This window comes from Corvus kubaryi, unplaced genomic scaffold, assembly GCF_017639235.1.
Source record: "Corvus kubaryi isolate FWS band 111438036 unplaced genomic scaffold, C.kubaryi_AGA036_p1.0 114, whole genome shotgun sequence".
In the NCBI taxonomy this organism is placed as follows: Eukaryota; Metazoa; Chordata; class Aves; order Passeriformes; family Corvidae; genus Corvus; species Corvus kubaryi.
Genome location: NW_024580653.1, coordinates 394,194 through 405,914, shown reverse-complemented (window position 1 = coordinate 405,914; position 11,721 = coordinate 394,194). Strand labels below are relative to the sequence as shown.

Here is an 11,721-nt window from a genome sequence, read left to right as displayed (position 1 = left end):
TTCGGGGGAAACCAGGCTGGGATGGGCCTCTGGGAGCAGAACCTCCTGCTGCAACGTGCCATGAGCTCTGCATCAACACACCTTCCATCCTGCCCAGGGCCCCCCTGTCTGCTGTTTGCTGAGACCCAGACTGAGTTTCTTAGAACTCAGCATACATTGCGATTGTTTAACCCAGCCAGGATTTAGCAGTGAACACTCAGCACATTCTGATAAATGAAGACATTTAACAGAGCAGAATCGCAGAGTCACAGAACCACTGAGGTTGGGAAATCCCTCTGAGCCCACCAAGTCCAACTGTTCCCCAGCAGTGCCAAGGCCACCACTGACCACGTCCCCAGGTGCCACATCCACATGGATATTAAACCCCTCCTAGGGATGAGGACTTCACACTGCCCTGGGCAGCCTGTGCCATTTTCCATTATGAAATTTTTTCTAATGTTCAACTTAAACCTCCCCTGGCACAGGTTGAGGCCATTTCTTCTTGTCCTGTCCCTTGTTCTCTGGGAGCAGAGCTTGACCCCCACCTGGCTGCCCCCTCCTGCCAGGGAGCTGTAAAACCAACCAAAATGAGTTACACCCTCTCAGGATCTTTCCAGGATCCTTCTCTCTGTTCCACTTCCCACTCTGTTCCTAGTGCTGGTCTGTGCTTTATGGAAATTCTCACACATGAAAAAATTCCAATGGCAGAACCAGAGTGGGAGGCTTTTCCTACAACTGCTTCACTATGGAACTGCTCTGGGTTGAAGCTCAGGCAGGCACTGACAGGTCCCACCTGGGAACAGGTGGCTAACAGAGCTCCCAACAGATCTGTGGAGTTTCCCTGTGACTCCTTGTGTCCCACACTGCTCTGGGATTGCTCTGGGCAGGATTCAGCCCTGCCCCAGCCCAGCACTCACCTCTGGCACAGGGTAGTAGTTGATATCAATGATTTTGTTGAGGTTTCGGACTATGACCTTGGTGACCTCAGCCAGCTTCTTGAAGTCGTAGGTGTGCTCAGGGGTCACGTACATGTTTAGGGCGATGGAGGCCAGGTTACACACAGCCACCTGTGGGCAGAGACAGGGAACCATTGGGAATGGGCCAAGAACACACAGCTCAGCTCCACAGCAGCTCCCTGTCCAGACTGCACAGAAGCAACCCACCAGGGAACCTGCCAGGCTGGGAAAGTGCACCCCTTGATCCTCTGGCACCTCAGAAGTTGTGCAAAAGGTAACAACAATTCAGGAAAGTTCAGTAGAAATTGGTATGACTAGAAAAATCCTGCCCTGATCAGTTCTACTGCCTGGAAACCAGCCTTACGCAGAATCCCAGAAGGGTCTGGGTTGGAAGGAACTTTCAAACCCATCTTGTTCCTTGTCACTTTCCCTTTGAAGGCTGTCTTGTGTCATCCCAAATCCTCCACAGGAGCGGGAAAGGAACCCACAGTCAGTGGAAGAGCTGTGAGTACTCAGGTCAGAACTTTCTCTGCTGCCTGCTCCCTTCCCCAAGCAACAGTCAGACACATCCCAGAGAGCTGCCACAGGAGCAGCCCCAGCTTTCCCCAACGCTCCCAGCTCCTGTTCTGCACCCACCTCCTCCTTGCTGGTGTATTCCACGATCTCGGTGCACAGGTTGCTGCACTTGATGGTGCCCAGGTTCTGCTGGTTGCTCTTCCTGTTGCAGGAGTCCTTGTAGAGCATGTAGGGGGTGCCAGTCTCAGTCTGGGACTCGATGATGGCGTACCAGAGCTGCTGGGCCTTCACCACCCTGCGCACGCGGCCCTGCCGCTCGTAACTGCAACACACACGGAGCCCTGTCAGCCCCAGAGCCCCCCAAACCAGGGAAAGAGTCCTTTGAACTCCTCGGGGTCTGGGGCAGCCAAGGGCCTCCTCACTGCTGAGCTCTGAACTAGCACGGGGAGCCCTCACAGCAGGGCAGCAGCACTGTCCTTGTTGAAGGGAAACAAATCTGTCACTACAGCAGTCACACAGCAATTCCACACAAAGCCACGGAGTGCTTTGAGTGGGGATCGCTCCAGGATGTCCCTCTAACAGGCTGAAATGGTCACTCACACACAGCTCCACCCTGACAGGTCACAGTGTGAAGGACACATCCCCATCCTCACATATTTATCAATCTGACAATGAGCCCAGTGGCCACTTCTGAGCCCCCTCCAAACCTGTGCCACAGCCCCAGATCCGGCAGGCAGCTCTGGGAGAGGATGGCACCACTTACAGGTCTGCTCACTCTTCCTACCTCTCATAGAGCTTCTCAAATTCCTCTCCCCAGACATCATCAAGGCCAGGACACTCATTTGGGCACATTAAGGACCAGTCCTGTAAGGAGGAAAAATATTCAGAGGAAATCTTCAGGCACTCTGTTAATTAAAGCTGTGGCTGCCCCTGGATCCCTGGCAGTGTCCAAGGCCAGGCTGGACATTGGGGCTTGGAGCAGCCTGGGACAGTGGGAGGTGTCCCTGCCCATGGCAGGGGTGGCACTGGATGGGCTTTAAGGTCCCTCCCAAGCCAAACCAGTCTGGGATCCTGTGAAATACAAGCAGGCATAGGAAGAACAGTGTACTGAGGAAATGTTGATGCTTTAAGGAAACCCCAGAGTCAAAACAGCCCAACGGTCCAAGAACATGTCATTGGCTGTAAGATTAAGCAAAGTATCCCACTGGAGTTGTCCAGCTCCATTCTCTGCCTGCACAGCCAAGTTCCCAAACAAGGTGCAGAAGCTCTTCCAGGAAGGTCCTGGAAGGAACAAGGAGCAAAGCAGCTCTGCAGCCCTTCCTGAGGTCCTTCCAGGGCTGCTCACCTGCTCCTCCACTACCAGACCTTTTCTGTGCCAGCCAAGTTCTCACCTGGTTGGTTTCCACTCGCTTCATGAAGAGATCAGGGATCCAGAGGGCAAAGAACAGGTCCCTGGCTCGCTGCTCTTCTTTCCCAGTGTTCTTCTTCAAGTCCAGGAACTCAAAGATGTCCAGGTGCCATGGCTCCAGGTAGATGGCAAAAGCCCCAGGTCTCTGGGACATGGAACACAACCTGGATCAGAACAAACCGTCCTTGGAAAGAAACCTCCTGTCCTGCTCCTGAGCGCACACAACACCCCAAACTAGCTGGGAACTGGGGGGCAACACCAGGGGAACACCAGACACCAACACAAGGGGAAAAATGCTCTTTTCTGATTATGTGTCACCCACAACCACTCCATCAGCTCCCTGATGTTCATGGGACAACCCTTCCCAGTGTGGAAGCTCTCCCATTACCCGAGGCTCCCTTCTGAACCCTCCTGAGAGGTACCTTGTTTCCACCTTGATCCACGTAACGGGCGGTGTTGTTGTAGACCCTCAGCATGGGAACGAGCCCGTTGGAATTCCCGTTTGTCTGCAGAGGCACAGGACAACCATCAGCACTGAAAAGCAACTCCCTGCAGGGGCTGGCCTGCATTTCCTGTGGGTCTTTCATTGCTCTGCAGAGCTCTTATACTGATCAACGTCAATTATTTCCACTCCCATCCCCACGCTTTTTCTGACAAAAATGTATTTATCAGCTACGTGTCACAGAGCTAATAAAATGTCCCTTCTAACTTCTTGCCCCTACATTATGTCACCTAAAGGCTTGCAGGGTCTGCACACACTGTGACAAGAAACCCCAAACACACATCCACAGACAGTCTGGGGCAGCTAGAGACACAGACAGGCAAAGGGCTAATGCACGAGTCTCTGGGCATATTGCTAGGGTGCCAATAGATAAACATTGGAATTGCCTGACCAAACAGTGGAGTAAGATGCTCTTTCTGGAAGGATTTCTATCAGGAAGCCAAACACCAAGGAAAACCAACCTTCCTGCCTTTGGTCAAGGGACTACAGAGGGAGGCTCACTGCTGTGTGAGCTGAGTGAGGAGCAGCACTGCTTTGGCAGCCAGAGGGAAGGCATTTCCTGGGAGCAGCAGGAGTGGCCCTGTGCTGGACACTCACCCCAGCAATGTAGCTGCCCGTGGCGCGGATGCAGCTCACAGCAAGGCCAATGCCCCCAGCAGACTTGGAGATGAGGGCACACTGCTTCAGGGTGTCGTAGATGCCCTCGATGCTGTCGTCCTTCATGCACAGCAGGAAGCAGCTGAAGGAAACAAATGGTGTCAGTGGACAAAGATGGGAAGGAAAAGTCGCAAGTGTTTCACCAGGCTGCAACAACCAGGGCAAACATGGGACCTTTAATGTGCTCCACAAAGCAACCCCACAGGTGTGGAATAAAGGACAGCTTCAGAAAACAGCAAGAGCAATACTTGTACTGCTGATACCTCTGCTACCAAACATGTTTAATCATAGGATCATGGAATACTTTGAGTTGGAAGGGACCTACAAGGATCAGAGTCCAGTTTCTGGTCCTGCACAATCCCAGCCTGGGCATCCCTGGCAGCGCTGCCCAAACGCTCCTGGAGCTCTGGCAGCCTCGGGGCCGTGCCCATTCCCTGGGGAGCCTGGGCAGTGCCCAGCAGCCTCTGGGGGAAGAACCTTTCCCAATACATTGATACAAACCTTTCTAAAATATAATCCTCCCTCTGATATATATGATCTCAGAAGTCTATCTGTTATGCTTGCTGCTTTTAGAAAAGAATTACCAGGATTCATTTGGTAACCTGCAGCAGACCATGCACATCAGGAACTTTCCAATATAATACAGCCATGGAAAGGTTTCCATTAGCTCTAGAGTTTACAGAAACATGGGTATTTTTCCCCAAAGACAGCTAAAACTTGACAGCAGCTGCTCAGAACTTCATAAAAACACGCACAGAAATTCAGCTGCTAATTTCAGAGGCTGTGCAAGTGTCTCACTCGAGCAGATGTGATTCCTAAGCCTTTCCCTGTGCCCAGGAATGCATTAAGGAGAGGGAGAGCACCTGGAGAGCTGGGGGCGGTTGGTGCCCGCGTTGAAGAGCGTGGGCGAGGCGTGGGTGAACCAGCGCTCCGAGAGCAGGTTGTAGGTCTCAATGGCGGCGTCGATGTTGGCCTTGTGGATGCCCACAGACACCCTCATCAGCATGTGCTGGGGACGCTCGGCAACTGCAGTGGAACGGAATCAGGGAATTCCATGGGTTGGGGTGGGAAGGAGCTTACAGCCCATCCAGTGCCATGGCAGGGACACCTCCCACTGGCCCAGGCTGCTCCAAGCCCCAATGTCCAGCCTGGCCTTGGGCACTGCCAGGGATCCAGGGGCAGCCCCAGCTGCTCTGGGCACCCTGTGCCAGGGCCTGCCCACCCTCCCAGGGAACAATTCCTGCCCAATCTCCCATCCAGCCCTGCCCTCTGGCACTGGGAAGCCATTCCCTGGCTCCTGGCCCTCCAGCCCTTGGGAATTGTCTCTCTCCAGCTTTCCTGCAGCTCCTTCAGGCCCTGCAAGGCCACACTGAGCTCACCCCAAAGCTTCTCCTCTCCAGGCTGAACAATCCCAGCTCTGGCAGCCTTTCCTCCCAGCAGAGCTGCTCCATCCCTCTGCTCATCCTGGTGCCTCCTCTGGCCTCTTTCCAGCAGCTCCACGTCCTCCCTGTGCTGGGCCCCAGGGCTGGGGCAGCTCTGCAGGTGGGGTCTCACCTGAGTGGGGCAGAATCCCCCTTTTCCTGCTATCCACACTGGGGATCAGCACAGGGATTTTGGGATGCCATGGCATGTGGCTGGGGCATGTCCAGCTTCTCACCCACCAACTAAACCCAGAGAGCCAGGGAGAAAGAAGACTCCATGTGACAGTCACAGACAGACACAGAGGTCACGGCAACAAGCTCCAAACACTGTGCAGTGGGACACTGGAGAGCCAGAGTTTTCAGGGAATCACACAGTGATTCGGGTTGGAAGGAACTTGAGTTCTCCAGCCCAGCTCCTGCTCGAAGAGCACCAGGCCTGTTTATTCAGGACTTTATCCCATCAGGCTTTGAAAAATGCAAGGAACAACCTGCTCCAATGCTCAACGGCTCTCATGGAGGAGGGAAAAAGCCCCACCTGTACTAACAGTTAAATCCAATCAAATGTCCAGTCAAGAATCCAATCATGTTTCAGCTTTATGATATTATAATTAATCTCTGACCCTGCTGGTGTCCCAGGATTTCCAAGCCAAGGGCCTGCAGTGACAGCACAGTACCTAAACTTAGCTTCAATTTAATTTAAATTAACTCAAATTTCTTAAGAAGCGCTCAGCACTAGGAACAGCTCTTACCTTTGGAGTTGATTTTCAGCAAGTAGGAGCGTTCCAGAGTCTTTAAAAGAGAGGATGGATTTTAGCAGACAGGCAGATTTGGATTTTCTAAAAAACCCTGTTAACTCCAAACTCAGTCATCTTCACACCCCTCATCCCAGGCTTCACCACCCCTGCACTCTGCTCCTCCTCTCTTTATTAGCTTAATTAGGTGATTAACAACTGAAAATACACAAGTCCACTGGAAGATTCCAACAGTGCTTTGGATTATAGAGTGTGGAGCATGGGCAGGAGGTTCCACACCGCCCTGAACCCACAAGAGCTCTCTGGAGTCCCTGGAGCTATGGAATAGTGGAGCCCTCCCGAGAGCCCTAAACTCAAGTCAGGCCCAAAACAAAGCAGCACAGCTGAGCTGGTGTGAGGGCAGCAGAGCAGCCCCTGGGGTGGTGTGGGGAGAGGCTCCAGCAGCAGGGGAGAGGATAAATGTGTGGCATGACACACTGAGAGAACTGCTCCACTAAACAGTGGGAAAAGCAGAAATCCCTTCTTTGCCTTATTAAGGATTAGATTATTTCCTTTAGGAAGGCATTTGACAACATTCAGTGTGATCTGCTGTGACTGCCCAACAGCTAAAATATTCCAACTGCAAGAAAACTCCACGATTTATCCCACTGGGCAGCTGCTCTGTGCCAGTCCCCCTCACCTTCACAGCCCCACTGATGTCCCACCTCCTCCCGTGCCCCCCTTTGCCCCAATCCAGACGATTCCACGAGCATTCCCACCCTTCCCAACAGACCCAGGACAATGTGCTCTTTACCTTGAAGCCAAAGTAGTTGTAGGAGAAGTCTCTGTCATAGATGATGGCAGAGTTGAGGCGCTGGCAGGAAAAAACAAAACTGACCTTTACAAGGTGTAACAATGTTATCCCTGCCGGCACTCCTGGCCCCAAAGCTCTGGTGTGTAAGGGGCACAGAGCACAGGAATGAAGCACCAACAGCACTTCCCTCAAAACAACAAAAGCACAGCTGCAACAACCTTTTTTCACTCAGTTTTTGGCTGAATGTTCTGAAATCTAATTGGACAATGAGAAACGAAACACAGAACCAAAGGACAAATGGAACTTCCCAGTAGGAATGCAGACCTGGAATGAACCCAAATCTCTTCTCTCCCTCCTTGTGCTGCCTCACTTTTGCTACAGCACAAGGTACTTTTTCTCAAATAAATTACTTGTGCTGATTGTGGCAATGGGAACATCCAAGAAAACAAATTTTACTACAAAAACATCCTCACAGGAAGAAAATGCCTCCATCCCCTCTTACACGTTCCGCTCATACCCTGCACCGGTTTCTGTGTTGGCTTTTTGCCCTAAAACAAACATGGCTTGCTTAAAAAATATGAAAAGCGAATTATTTAAGTATTCAAAATTGAGTGCAATCATTCAGAAGTGAAACAAACCCGCTACTTACATCTTTGTTGGCCAAAACTATGTCGAGAGTTTCTTTGGAGATCATTGGGGAGTGCTTCCCGTTGTGAGGGTTGATGTAGGTGTAGAGATCCTCCATCACATCTGCAAGGAAAAGGGACATGAACAGGGCATGTCCAGGCCTGTACCTGCAGCACCTGGCACTGGGATTCAGGGATAGAAGAGGCAGGAATGCCTGTCCTCGGACACAACCCCCTCCAGCCCCTCAAACACACAACTGCTCTTCTACTGCTCAGCACTGTGAACGTTAACGATGCACTTCTCTTATAAATTCTGTTAAACCCCAGTGTAAGAAGCAACAAATGGGGAGTTAAGTGGGTACAACCTGATCTCAATCTATGACATTTTTCACCATTCCATTTCTACAGCTGCTTTTCACAAACCAGGCAATTCCATTTGCCTTGGGAAACTCGTGGGTTTCATCTCCATGGCATTTTCAGCCAGTCTGGGTCCTCAGGAACTCCCACTTGGGAGATTTCCATATTTCTGTGCTCCAAGCCTCCCACTCTGTCTCTCCCCCAGCCGCTGGAGACGTTCACCCACCACTGAAGACTTTCTTGGTCTCCTTGTGCAGGTTGGACACGGCGATGCGGGCGGCCAGGATGGCGTAGTCAGGGTGCTTGGTGGTCAGCGTGGCCGCGGTCTCTGCGGCCAGAGTGTCCAGCTCCACCGTGGTGACCCCGCTGTACAGCCCCTGAATCACCTTCATGGTGATCTGTGCCTGCAAGAGGGAAATGCCCCAGCTCAGGGACCGCCAATCCCCCTGGTTCAGATGGATCTCAGCGCCTGCAGCACAGCCTGCCGTGTGGGAAGCAGAAAGCAAACTGGGAGAGCTGGGAATGCTCACCTGGAGAGGGACTGGGGACAAGGCATGGGGGGCCAGGACCCAGGGAATGGCTTCCCAGTGCCAGAGGGCAGGGCTGGATGGGAGATTGGGCAGGAATCCTTCCCTGGCAGGGTGGGCAGGCTCTGGCACAGGGTGCCCAGAGCAGCTGGGGCTGCCCCTGGATCCCTGGCAGTGCCCAAGGCCAGGCTGGACATTGGGGCTTGGAGCAGCCTGGGACAGTGGGAGGTGTCCCTGCCCATGGCAGGGCTGGCACTGGGTGGGCTTGAAAGCTTCTTCTATCCCAAATCCTTCTAGGATTCTGTGTAAGGACGGTTTCCAGGCAATAGGATTGACCAGGCCAGGATTTTTCTGGCCACACCGATCTCTACTGAACCTTTGTGAACTGTTGTTACTTTTGCACAACTCATGAGATTTACAGCCTCACTGGGAACATTATCACAAAGTCTGGGAGGGTTACTGTTGGCCTGGGAAGCCTCTGGCACCAGCAGATCCAAGTCCCAAAGGAGAAACTGAGCTCCAGGAAGAGAGGTCACACACGACTGCAGAATAAATAAGAATTCAGAGGCACGAGGAGGCAGGAGGACTCGGAATTTCATTTCTGTCCTCAGCATCAACTTCCAGTCACTGAGGGCAAGTCAGGACACTTTGTGCTGTGGCCACCAAGTCACCAGTGTCCTCCTCCTGCTCTCCATCCCAGAGACTTTTGGGCACAGGACCAATGGCAGCTGTTTGATGGGTGGAATTTCAGACAGGAGAATGGATCATGAGAACTTGGGAGATGGGAAGAGCCTCAACTGGTGACTCCACATGGCCAGACTGGGTCTGAGACATGCATAAAAATCTCACAGACATCAGTGGATCCAAGGGGGAGTCATCCTGGGCACAGGCTTTGGAAGGAGAAGCTTCCATGAGTGGGAGCAATGCCCACCCCAAATCCTGCACAGGGCAGAAAACCAAGCAGGGGTGTTGCAATGACAGGGAGTTCTGTCCTGGTGTTTGACCAGGAGGGGATCCAGAGCTACTTCCATATGGCATTGCTCCAGCTTTGCAGACTGACACTGGCAGCAACCTGCCAAATCCAAAATATGGGAACTGGAGCAACAAAACCCTTTTTTTTAAGTACCAGGGGCTCAACAGCTTCCCCAAGGTTTGAGGGGAAAGGGGATTTTCTCCTCCCCAGTCTCTGCACCTGGGAAGCAAAACCCCTCAGAACACAAACACCTGGAACAAACACATTCTGGATGCATTTGCCAAGAGTTCATGGAACTACAGAATATCCCGAGAGGGAAGGGACCCACAGGGATCCTCGAATCCAACACAGGGCACCCCAGGAATGCCTGCCCAGGCTTCCACCTGGCTTTTGCCCAGGAGAAGCTGGGGTCAGGGTGGGAAGGAGGAGGAGTGGGACTCACGGGATCCACGAAGTCGGCGTTGAGGCCGTAGCAGAGCTTCTGGATGCGCGACGTGATCTTGTCAAACATGACCCGCTCCTGGCGCCCATCTGGGGACAGAGCCCACGGCACACCAGTGCCACACCAGTAAGGACCAGTTCAGCACAGAATGCTCCGTCCCAGCCCATCCCGTGGGGGAATTCGGCATGGGAATCACCAGGGACAGCCTGCTCGGGTGGGGTACAAGGAAAGGGGAGGCTCCCCCTCACCCCAAGAACTCCCACCTAAAACTGCACAAACCCAATTCCCCGGGGTGGGGACCCAGCTGAGGGTCACCCCCCACCTCAGCCTGGGGACCCCTCCCCTGGCCCAGCACCCCTGGGACCAAAGGGGTGGGGACCAAGCCCAAAGCTCCTGCCATGGGACCCAAAACAAACTGAGGAGTCTCGTCCCTCACTCTTGGTGTCCTGGGGGGAGCTCTCTCACTCTGGGCTCCCCCCAAAGCCGAGGGGAGCCCATCTCCTTGCACCAGGTACCACGAGGGACCTTCGGAGCTGAGGCGATCCCATCCATCCTCCCACTCTGCTAAAAAGAGGGGGGGACCCTATCTGCTCTCTATGGGTGCCATGAGGGGAACCCCCAAAGCAAAAGGGCGTCTCATCCCCTCACCCCATGTGCCATAAGGGAATCCCAAAGCTGAAGAGGTCCCATCCCTCACGTGCCATGAGGGACCCTTCCAAAATGGGGCGATTCCCATCTGCTTACCTTGGGTGCCATGCAAGGGACCCCCAAAGCAGAGGCAACCCCATCCTTCCATGTGCCACGAGGAAACCCCAGAATGGGGGAGGGATTCCCCTCCAGGTGCCACGAGGGACCCCCAAAGCCGAGGGGTCCCATGCCCACACACTGGGTGCCCTGGACAGGACAGTGCCCCCCATCCCCGACACTCGGTACCGTGAAGGACACCCCGAGGAGCAGGGGGACCCCCCCCAGAGCAGCGGGGCGCCCCCGGGGCGGGGGGAGCGCTCACCCCGCTTCACGACGTGCATGGCGGCGGCGGCGGCGGCGGCGGGTCCCTCTCGGCGCCTCCCGCTCCCTCTGGGCAGCTCCGCGCCCGCCGCTTCCCGCGCCCGCCGCGCGCGCCCCGCCCCTCTGAGGCGGCCGCCGCCGCCATCTTGCCTCCGGGCACGGCCCCCTGCTTCGCCCCCTTCCCGCACCGCCACGCTCCCGGCGCTGCCTGTCGCCGCTGGCGGACACTAATCCCGTCCCTCATCCCGGTATTTCCCCCGCTTTCTCCCCGGGAATCGCCGCCCCGCCGGGGAACACGGAGAATCCCGCCCGCTTCAAAGATGGCGGCGCCAGCGCTGCTCCCCCTTATAGGGGAGGAGACGGAGGGACAGGACAGGGCCGAGGGCGCCAAAGACAGAGCCCGCGAAGGGACAAAATACCCCGTACTAAAACGCCAAAACAATAACTATGTTAATTCTAATTACCCTAAATCAAGGGTCAGGCGTGGAATGTGCGATTAAACTTTGGATCCCACTGCCCAGGGAGGTGGTGGAGTCCCCGTCCCTGGAGGTGTCCAAGGAACAACTGGACAGGAACAATCTGAGGCTCCGCTGTGGAATGGCCGCAGTGCCATCGGTCTCTGGCCCAGGGCGAGAGGAGCAGCAGGGAAAGAGCTGAAATGACACAAAGTTCTCTCCCAAGGTCAAAAGCAGCAAAGCTGCAGCTGCAGAGCCTCCAGCCCTGAGACACCAACATCGGGAGGATGTGGAGCTGCTGGAGAGAGCCCAGAGGAGGCCCCGGAGCTGCTCCAGGGCTGGAGCCCCT

The 11,721-nt window shown here is 54.4% G+C and overlaps 1 protein-coding gene across 1 annotated transcript; it reads right to left on the bottom strand.

Moving 5' to 3' along the window:
- Positions 1-869: 869 nt before the first annotated feature.
- RRM1 (ribonucleotide reductase catalytic subunit M1) lies at positions 870-11,016 on the bottom strand. Its single transcript, XM_042013916.1, has 13 exons — positions 10,919-11,016; positions 9,910-9,998; positions 8,194-8,371; positions 7,634-7,734; positions 6,985-7,044; positions 6,189-6,228; positions 4,882-5,044; positions 3,959-4,100; positions 3,282-3,365; positions 2,843-3,004; positions 2,236-2,315; positions 1,572-1,773; positions 870-1,046 (listed from the first exon to the last, which is right to left on the bottom strand). The coding sequence occupies exons 1-13, from the start codon at positions 10,935-10,937 to the stop codon at positions 870-872; spliced, it is 1,497 nt and encodes a 498-aa protein (XP_041869850.1). The 5' UTR covers positions 10,938-11,016.
- Positions 11,017-11,721: the final 705 nt, after the last annotated feature.